General features: G+C 40.8%; 1 protein-coding gene across 5 annotated transcripts in view; it reads left to right on the top strand.

Annotated features, from left to right (window-relative positions):
- Positions 1 to 10,898, top strand: part of SREK1 (splicing regulatory glutamic acid and lysine rich protein 1) — a 60,687-nt gene that overhangs the window by 8,096 nt on the left and 41,693 nt on the right. For 4 of the 5 annotated variants that reach the window (XM_077816954.1, XM_077816955.1, XM_077816956.1 and 1 more), the window contains one exon: positions 8,202 to 8,335. In XM_077816954.1, coding sequence (XP_077673080.1) covers positions 8,202 to 8,335 — 134 coding nt within the window. Of the gene's footprint in view, positions 1 to 8,201; positions 8,336 to 10,898 lie in introns of those variants that run through there. The other variant, XM_077816958.1, reaches the window with a different exon arrangement.

Consider the following 10,898-nt stretch of genomic DNA (forward strand, 5'->3'; position numbering starts at 1 on the left):
GGTCTGACCCAGTATGACCACTCTTATGGTCTTATATCATCCTTCTATTTTCTCTTTGCACAGTACAATCCATCATATCTTTAGTCCAATCTTTAAATTAAAGTGTTACATATACATATTTAAATCTCTCAAAGTTACAATGTTATTCTTGTGTGATACTAATTTTGATTATCTTTTGATTGTTTTTAGCTTACAGAAAAATATGGACTATGGTTTAAAAAAAAAAAAAGAGAGAGAGAAATGGGTCTATAACTATTATCCCATAATATTGCTATGAAGTGAATGGAAAGAATTAAGTTTTAACCCATTTTCCACCAGGAAGCACAATGAAAAGTTTGTAGGGGAGAACTCCTTACTGCTTGACAGAAGTCTTTAATTTTTTCCATTCTTTCAGGAAATGACCATTTATATAATAGTTTGTTTCTTTCCAACAATATAGCCCCTTTGCAGTGCTATGATGGTAGAAGAAGGATGCCCTGGTTGTAGGAGAATTGGTGTCACAGAACCCAGCATAAGTGGCTGTGGACCACCCTACTCCCAACTTCCCTGTCTAAAGAGGACAAGGGCTTGGTTGGAATATCTGGCACTGTCCAGCTGGCATCTGGTCATTGTAGCAGTGTCATAGCTTTGCTATAGTTAAGCTTAAAACCAGCTTTCTGTTTAAAGCTTAACTGTTCTGAGTGCTCTGAAATCTACAGGTTAGTTGGATTGCCTTGAAATTTGGTGTGCAACATGGGGTATGACTAATGACCCAATGTTGGGGCCATTTGATCAACAGCTTCCTGAGATACAGCCTCGGGGATCAGAGGAGGCTTTTCTTAAAGCGGACAGATTTTGGCAGTCTGTTTTTGCTCACAGGTACAAATCAAACCAGGGCTTAGATCATTTCATACGGGTCTCAAGTGCTTGTGGATTACTCCAACAGAGTGCATGGCACCCACCAGCCCTTAGGGGGAAATCAAATTAAAGCATCATTTGAAAGAAATGTTGCTTCTCCTGTTAGTCATGCAAAAGCTCCCAAACCTGTTCATACACCTAATGGATTATATTGAGCATGTGTGGACAGAGGAATAAACAGAATTGTTAGTCTTTAAAGTTTCACACCAGCAGTATAAGCAGTAGTTCTTTGAAAATGACCCATTCTGCCAACATCAGGCCTGTGTACACCTAAAACTTAGGTCAACCTAGCTTTATCTCTCAGGGCTGTGAAAAATTTCACGCCCTGTGAGATGCAGTTAGGTCGACCTAACCCCCACTATAGATGCAGCTAGTCAACCTCGCTACCACCTCTCAAGAGTGTGTATGTACTACAGCAACAAAAAAAAAAAACCACTTCCATTGCTGTAGCAAGTGTCTACTACAGCAGCATAGTTGCAGCTCTGCCGTTGTAGTGTTTATAGTGTAGACATACCATTGGTTCAAGTCACATCTTGTGCAGCAATGTGGAAAAGATTGGGTGGCATATTGCAGAAATCTCTGAGTAAGGCTTTTTTAGATTTTATTTTTGAGGAATATAATCAAAGTATTTTCGTTTAAAAAATAAATATGTGAATACTTGCTGGCAAGGGAGTAGAGGAATTGGGGGAATAAGGGTAAGATGAAGGTTTGGAAGTGAAAGAAGAGGTGGATAAATGGGGATGGGTAATATGGGCTGTGAGAGTGGTGGGGGCTCTGGGGAGGTACACATGGGGGGGAGTGGCAGAAGGGCGGGGAAAAATGGATATAGGTGACTGTTAACCTCACATTTTCCCCTTCTGTATATGTACCAGGATCTGGGTGGTCTGAACCCCTCTCTCTACCTCTCATGTGAGCTGGGATCTAGGAGTCTGCTCCCCAGGGGGCACTGTCTGTCCCCTGTGGGTGCCAGCACTCGGCCTCTGAGAGTAAATATATATAATTTTCCTTTTAACATCATCCATGGACAATTTTTTGTGTATGTATATTCCGCATACCAGGGCTTCTTGTGCTAATAGACTGTTTATGGGTCCTACCATCTCCTTCAGTCCAAGACTGTGACTCTTCTTTTTTAATGCCTGTACTGGAGACAGTTCATACCCATCCAGAAGACCCAAAGGCTTGCTCTCACACAGCAGACTGGCTGTCAGCACTCCTCCCTTACCCACTGAACTCCCTGGTTTTAAGCATTGGTAACAGTGAGAAGAATCTTATAACCTCATTCTATCATCTGCATTAGGGGACCAAATGGCTTCAGAGGCTTTACTTCCCAAACAGAACCATCCACTACCTTCCTTCGCTCTGTTTGTTTCCTCCTGCATTATCATCAGAGAGCAAGTTACAGGCTAAGAGGTCCCTATGAGAGGAGTCTCCCAGAAAATACAGAGGAGAAGCTCTGCCAGACTTGGTCCCAACCCATTGTTGCTTTGCTACGGCTCAGTGTTTTGGATGGCTTTTAGGAACCTCTGCATTCTCCTGCAGCAACCGAGATTCCTCTGGAGACACCACTGCAAAATCTGTTCAGTCCTCTTTAGCTCTTGAGTCTCACCAAACCAGACAATTCATACCAATCAAGACGCTTTGGGGTAAATCTGAAAAGCTACCTGATCCCTTGCTCCAATCCACCTCTGAAGGGCATCTGGTCCCATCCTAATCTCTTAAGTAGGTAAATGAGTCACTTGGCAAAAAATTGAATATTGTTTTTCCCCAAGAGAAAGATCTGGGCTCTTAGGGACGTGTCCTTGTTCTTTCTCTCCACCTACATTTCAGATGATGGCTTGCCTGCTGAGCTGAAGACCCCTCTGACAGCAAGCTAGGTCCTCTAAGGTAATACAAGAATATCTTCCTTATGAGTGTGACTATACCCCCACAAAAGACAAAAGTAAACCGTAAAAGCCAAAAATCTCACTGTTTGGGTGAGCAATGCTTTCCAGATCCTAATCTCCTTCCTTGAATTCTAGCTCTTCTCCTGAAGAATTGGTTTTGGATTGCAATAACTCTGAACTAGAGAAGCTGGAGTCTCTTTTTCTCTTAGCTGTTTGTGACAATAGGGAAGAAGGCAGTATCCCATAGAGTAAATATGCATGTGCAGGCTAAAGCAGATACATAAAATTAAATCAGAATTCACCTTCTTTCTTCCTTTTAAGAAGTCGTTTGGGAAACTCCTGACAAAGGAGGAGGCTCAGTCAAAAAGTTCTTCAATTCTTCAACTTCTTCATCTTCCTTAAAGTTGATACAGTATTGACATCCCTGGCAAAGATTGTGGTAACTCCTGCTAAGGGGAATTTCTTCCTAACTTCTCTTCAACAGAATAGGTGATAGAAGAAACCCTTAGAAAAAACTTTGAAACTTCTTCTTCATTAACTCTTAAAGCCTCACTGGCAACCATGTCAGAGCCACAATTTTCAGGTGGGACATCTTAAGCAGGTTCAACCCTCAGAACTATGACAAATATAATTAATAGATTCATACATTGTAAGGCCAGAAGAGACTACTGTGATCATCTAGCCTGACTTCCTGTATAACACAGGCCATAGAACTTCCCAAAATAATTCCTAGAGCATATCTTTTAGGAAAACATCCACTGTTTGTTTTAAAAATTGTCGGATGGAGAATCTTGGTAAATTACTTTCACCATTAAAAATTTATGCCTTATTTCCAGTCTGAATTTATCTAACTTCAGCTTTCATATCCACACTCCCCCACCCCCCGCCTTTCAGAATTCCTGCGTTTCCCTGCAGAAAACGACAGGGAAGCAAAGGGAAGCTGCACAGTGTCGGGGGGGGATGACCGTGCGTGAAGTTTTTGGGGCGGATTGCCCCCCCCCCGCCACCAACAAAGGAGAGGCATGGGGAAGTACACAGGGTTATGTGCCACTGTCCTCCCTCCCCTCCCCCCCGCAATTTCTGCAAGCACAGAGCTGGCCAACTGAACGCTGCTTTCTAGTGTCAGTCATGCTCTCCTTCTGTGTGCTGGGAGCCTTCCTGTTTTCTATCCAACAGTGAGTGCCCACGGTGGGGTTGGGTAAGGGGGAGGTGGGGGAAATGAGGGAAGCAAAGGTGGTAAGAAGAGGCAGTGGGGAAGGAAGGAGAGTGGAATGGGGGGCAGGGGGATGGAGAAGGGGATAGGGGAATTGCAGGGTGGGAAGCGGGAGCCCATCATGCAGCATCCCTTCGGCAGTAAGTGGGGCTCCCCTGTTAAGCAGGCCCATCAAACCCTCACCCTGACAAGCTCTACCCCTCTACACTTAGACTCTTGTGATGAGCCCCCCACACCCAGACCCCCACCCTACTGATCCCCAAGCAGCTTGCACCTGGATCCCCACCCCATCAAGCTCCACTCCCCAGCACCTGGACTCACCCCCTCCTCCCCCGACTGAACCCTCCACACCACCCCTTGCTGAGCCTCAATCACCTTCACCTGGATCCCCTGCAGAGTCCCATTGCCCCTGCACTTGGAACCGCCCCAACAAGCCCTTGTGCATCCAGATCTCCCACTGAGCCACATGCACCCAGATTGCCCCACACAGAAGCCTCTCACCCCATACCTGGATCTCCTCACACTAAGCCCCTCCACACTTGGATCCTGCTGGGCTGAGCTTGCCCACCCACACCTTGTGCACCTGGCACAGAGGGGCAGGCCCGGCCTGCAGTGTCTGGGTCAGGTGCAGCCTCACTGCTGAGTCCCTGCCCCGGGGTAGGTGAGGGCTTCAGGGTGATCTCCCACCTCAATGCAGTCAGTGGCCTGTGCTCCCCACTGCCATGCTGGAACCACATTTTATTTATTGACTAACATTTGCAGAATTTTAAAATACTGTGTTCAGAACTTTTAATTTTTTGGCACAGAATTCTCCATAAACCCATGTTGATTTGCATTAATTACGTTATCTTCCTTTAGTTTTTTATTAATCAAGTTCCATATCAATCGTTCCATTATCTTGTTCAGGATCAATGTCAGGCTGACAGGACTATAATTACCTGGGTCATCCTTTTACCCTTTTTAAAAATCAGTATAATGTTACCTTTCTTCTGATCTTTTTGAACTTTTCCAGTGTTCTGAGGCTTATTGAATGCTCCTCAGCCTGCTCTTTTAAAACTCTTGGATGCAAGTTATTGGGATGTGCTGACTTTAAAATGTCTAAATGGTTGAATTGCCTTCTCTATCAGCTTTCCACCACTCTTCTAATAAGAATGATTCAGAAGATAAAAAAGGAGGTGGCAGTGGTCATGGGTCAAATAGTCCATTGTACTCAGATCTAGTAGAAGATTGCATGGAGCTTTCTCGGACATCATCTTATCTAGAGGCTTGCTTATGCATTCCAGTTGAAACTACATGAACCTAACAGTTTGGTGTTAGCAGCAAACCCTAAACCAGTGGTTCCCAAACTTGTTCCACTGCTTGTGCAGGGAACACCCCTGGCGGGCCGGACCGGTTTGTTTACCTGCCATGTCCGCAGGTTTGGCCGATCGCAGCTCCCAGTGGTTGCGGTTCGCTGCTCCAGGCCAATGGGAGCTGCTGGACGTACTGGCCGCCGCTTCCAGCAGCTCCCATTGGCCTGGAGCAGTGAACCGCGGCCACTGGGAGCTGCGATCGGCCGAACCTGCGGACATGGCAGGTAAACAAACCGGCCTGGCCCGCCGGGGCTTTCCCTGCACAAGCGGCGGAACAAGTTTGGGAACCACTGCCCTAAACAGAATAAGAGAGTCCTCTAGAGTAGTAAAGACTCTCTTATCATCGTGCAAGCTTTCCACTCTCTTAAGCTATGCAAGTGTTTAGACAGAATTCTGCAACTGGTGTCAAGATAGAAAGATCAGTCTTTTGAAAATGAAGGAGTTCAAGATCATCTGGATTTTTTTCTTAGCAAAAATGTCAAACATCTAGCCTACAGGCCAGATCTGACCTACTTGATTTATTTATTTAACAACGTGGCATATTCAGAGTCTGCTGAATCTAAAGCTTTTTTTTAACCCCCCCCCCCCCCCAAAAAAAAAAAAAAACAACAGTAAATCTGTAGTCCTTAGGGGTTCAAAGTTAGCCTTTTACATGTGAAACAAGAATAAATTGATTTTTCTTATCAATTTCATTCCTTTCTTAAATGCCTGGGCAACCCAAATCCTCCATAGCCAGGTGGATACATATTGTGTCACAGAAGCTTACTCAGCTGCAGATAAACCAATTCCAATAGAGCTCAGAGCCCACTCCACATGTTTCTCTGTGTATACCATTCTGCTTGGAGGTGTGCATTTTTCACACTCTGAGCAGCATAGTTATGCTGGCCTAATTATCTCATGTAGACCAGGCCTACATTGCTCCACAGGAGCATTCTTTTGTGGGAAGGTGAATCCAAGAAGTGGTTCCAAAGTAGCATAATGCTGCTAATTTTAGGGGAAAAGGGGAAACATTCTTTTTTCTGTTCTCCTAATCTCTCTCTCACCTATTTTTTTTTTTTTTTCCTCTTGCTGTGTCCCAAATGCCTCTGACTTGGGGAGAGGTCAGATCCAGAATGGCAAACTTTTTACCTAATGATTATCTTTCTGGAAATGACACTCTCCACTCCAATCTACTCATGCTCTGAAATTTAAGTGTCCTTGGGTTACTATGCAATGATTCTTCAGGTTCATTTACGTAGTTAATATGGTGAAATAAACTTCTCAACAGAAATGCCTTATGTTCTGCTAATTAGGATTTAGTAATTGTACACAGTTCTGGAAGTACTTAACTGGAGTGAGGACTTAAGTGGTGTAAGCAATCTCAGATGCTTCATGGAAGGTCTGAACTGTTTACAGTATTTGCTTAAATATATCTGACGGGGTAGAGGCCAGTCTCAGAAAGGAAATAATCAAATAGCAAATTTTCCATTGTTGGCTGCTTTATTAAAAGTCATTATCACATGAGCTTCTTCTGGGTTTTGCTGAATGCAATTCACAAATCACAATAATATCCCATTTTGTGCCTGTTCTTAGTCTTTTAAAACCTCCAACATACTACTAATCTACATTTGACATGAGGAATATAAAGTAAATATTTGTACAGTGGATACAAACCCTGTTTAGAGAACATTTCTGAAAAAATTATTTTAACTGATTTCATTGTGCATAGTTAGGCTTAAAGGATTATATTTTTTTATCAGTAAATGTCGATTTCACCCTTGGCATGCAAATATTTTCCTCAGTAACAATAAAAATTTACAGCTAAGCAAAGTTAGAAAAATGCTGCTTGAGAATTTATTAGAGTTTGATTTAAGAATATTTACTTTGTCAATATCCATGTTAAAATATACAATTTGGTTTTTTATTACTATAAAGTTTTATCTTTTTGAATATTAGCATCTATTAAAATTAAATACGTATTGTCCAACCACCCCATAATTTCCCCCCAACTGGGAAAATTTTAATAGATTAAAATTAAAAAAGCTTAAAAAATAATATTAACATTATCCCTCAAAATTGTTTTTTAAAAACATTAATTTCTGCCAAACTTATGCATAGTATATGATACACAGATATGAACTTGACTGGTCAGGACTATGGTATTTAGAAGAAATAAGGCTAAAACCTTGATTAATAGGGTGTCTAATGAATATGCTGACAAATATTTCTTGTTTTCTGTGTTTCACCTTAATCTGATCTGTGAGTTTTTTTCATGACAAGGTTATTACATACTTCAATGCACCATGCTAAAGTAGCAGATAGAGCCCTTCTTTCGACCAGTGAGCTAAGGCCAATTTTCCTGCCATTGGAGAACATTTTTTTTATTAACAAGAATGAACAGGGCTTGGTCTAATTTGAGGGCATAGACAAGAAAGTCAATTAATATGTGCTGCTGTCTGGAGGACCCACTACAAATGACTCAATTTTGTGCTTTAGAGTAAGTGAACAAAGGCTATTTGGGAAAAGAAAGATTAAATGTTCTCCATTTATTTGACAAGTGTGCTATAGTTCAGTTTACATTATTTATGATTTTTGGATTATACTGATAAATGTTCTGTAGCAGGTTCTCTAAAGGCACTAGTGCCTTGTTAATAGAAGACCTCATAGCTACACTCTGCCACTACTAAATCCTTTCTAAGAGGAAGATAGTACCATTTTTGTGTGTGTGTATGGATGAGAAATAAGTGATTCAGTTAATTTCTGCTAAAGATGTCTCCCTGTGAATGTATATAAGTAAACTAAAAAAGGCTTTTGAGGAAAACTAAAATCTGTGTTTTCATTACACTAATTGATTTTTTTTTCCTTTTTATTTTGCAGCAACGCTCCTCTTGCTTTTTCATCCAAAGTATGTTATATTAAGTTTCGTGAATCATCGAGTGTTGGTGTGGCCCAGCATCTAACTAACACCGTTTTTATTGATAGAGCTCTGATAGTCGTACCCTGTGCAGAAGGTTGGTATTTCAGACATTCTTCTTTCATGTTGGTCTTTGTCCTGTATGTTGATTGCCTTTAGTTTTCCTAAAAACTGGCAAGTAACTGATGCTCTTCTTTTTATTTTTTCCCCTCATCTTTTTGAAAGCAAAATTTTAGATTTGAAGAAGGTAAAAAGAATAAATTATTAATAAAAGAAGTAAAAATATGTTGGCTACGCTTTTAAACATCTTTTGTATACATTTAGCTGTAACTATGCGTGAGCAAAATTAATAAGTTAATTTAAATTAGTAGTTTTATTCTGGTTTTCCATACTTGTATAAGAAAATACTTGAAAAAACTTTATAAAATAAGACTGCTCTCCTCCAGTCTGATCCACATGGGCAAACCCTCATGCCTATTCAGAGTCTATATTGACATCAGTGTGCTCCTGCAAAGGTGAGGGAGTTTCCCTGCACAGATCAGATTGCAGTTCAGGGCCTAACTGTACTTTGGTTTGTTGTTATTTTTAAAAAGTTTAGTAATCCCTTTAGTAGACTTCTTAAATTATAACATCAATTAAGCTGCAACTTAGTTTGGGCCCAGATTTTTAAAGGCATATATAGGAATTGCTGCACTCAGCATTGCAATACCTAACTAGTTTAGAAATCCGTCTCTTTTTCTAGTGAGATTTAGGCACTTTGGGCCTAAATCCTTCAGAAAATGAGACTGAGACTTCTAAATGAGTTAGGCATTGTAGTGCTGAGTGCAGCAATGCCTATATGCATTTTAAAATCTGAGCCTTAAGCTAATTTTTAGATAGATTATTTAATCAAATCTTTCAAGACATCTTCAGAACTGGACTGTCATCAGGAATTCCAGTTCTAATGTTAAGTACAGACATGACTAAGTATTTTGTCAATTTGGGTTTCTCCAATAGAAATATTTTCAATGTTTATGGTTCCATTTACTACTTGAATATAAAATGTTTGAGTTACTAGTTAAGCGCTTTGCAAATTGTGGTCTTGATACTGCAGTCTGATGCACATAGGCAGATCCCTGCACATAGGCAGAGCCCCATTGACTTCATTGGGATGCCATTTGGCATTTAGGCCAGGTCTACACTTAAAATTTAGATCAACATAGCTACTTTGCTCAGAGGTTTGAAAAATCCACACTTCTAAGCACCATAGCTATGCTGGCCTAATCCACTGTGAAGATGCAGTTAGGTTCCATCAATCTAGCAACTGCCACTCAGGGAGATGGATTACCTATAGTGACAGGTAAAACTCATTCCATTACTGTAGGAATAGTGTCTACATTATGGCACTACAGCAGCATAGGCATAGTGCCATAGCTATGCTGCTTTAGTGACTATAGTATAGATAAGCTCCAAGTGTCCGTCCACATAGATCAGATTGTAGGATCTGGGCCATAAGTCCATAGAAATCATTTTCTTAAACCAGTGGAATGCAGCCATCTTTAGGTATACGTACCCGCTGTCTTACCTTGCACAGGAAATCAGAGTGAGCTAATGATAATCTGCAAAGCTAATACATCTGTTGAATTCCACCACTAACCAAATAGTTAGTTAATAAATCGTAATTGATCTTTTAAAAAAATACTGTTTGGCTCCACAAAGTCTATTTTTGGCTTCTTTGGGTTTGTTAACAGTATCCCCAGAAAGCCTTATTTTGGCACAGCAAACATACCAAGAGTTGTTGCTTGAGTTCTGTGCTTACAGAATGATCCGTACTGGGATGTCTGTAGCAAACTCAACAGAGCAAGCAGACTTTCATGGATCCTTGAAAATATTTATTTTAAAGGTTATTTAAATCTTATTTATGTGCTAACTACACCCACAACCATGTTCATTTGGGCATAGAGCACATATTGCTGAGCTTCATGAAGTATAGGTTTTGATTTTTTACATTTACCTTTAAGTCAGGGAGAAAAGAATAATACTGTATCCAATTGAAACTGCAAAAGGAATTCAGGTAGGCAGAATATATCTGATGAGAGTTGATACACTTGAAAAGGTCCCACAAGATCATTCAGGAGGATGATCGGGAACAATTTTAGTTTTTATGTCTCATCTAGAAGACTCAAACACTGGTTCAGTACTGCCAGAGAGGGAAGATTGCTTCCTAATGAATCAACACCACTTCTTGGGTTTTCCTTGTGATGGGGTCACAGTTTGAGGTGGCATGGCAGCAGGCAGGTAAAGGTGAATTTTTCTGTGTCTCTTGGTGATATCTGATAATGGAGGAAGAATACAACAAAAGTTATGAGAACACATTTTTTACCTCCCCAATCATGTTCAACCCATTTCATAGCTGACAGAGGCAATCTGAAAGTAGCACTATTATTGTATAGCGGTTTGTTCACAAGTCACTGTGGACTCTACAGGAAAATACGGAGCTTGTGTACAACTAACTGAACATATGATTGGGTTGTGGGACAAACCCACTTGAAAATTTCACACCATAAATATGCTGTTCCTATGCAACTTTATTAAAGAACCATTCATGTTAGTTTGAAAATGCTATCTGTATTGACGATAGTTTAACTTTCCAAGGAAATGTGTGTTGATATATATGGCTT

Source organism: Eretmochelys imbricata, chromosome 5 (assembly GCF_965152235.1).
Source record: "Eretmochelys imbricata isolate rEreImb1 chromosome 5, rEreImb1.hap1, whole genome shotgun sequence".
In the NCBI taxonomy this organism is placed as follows: Eukaryota; Metazoa; Chordata; order Testudines; family Cheloniidae; genus Eretmochelys; species Eretmochelys imbricata.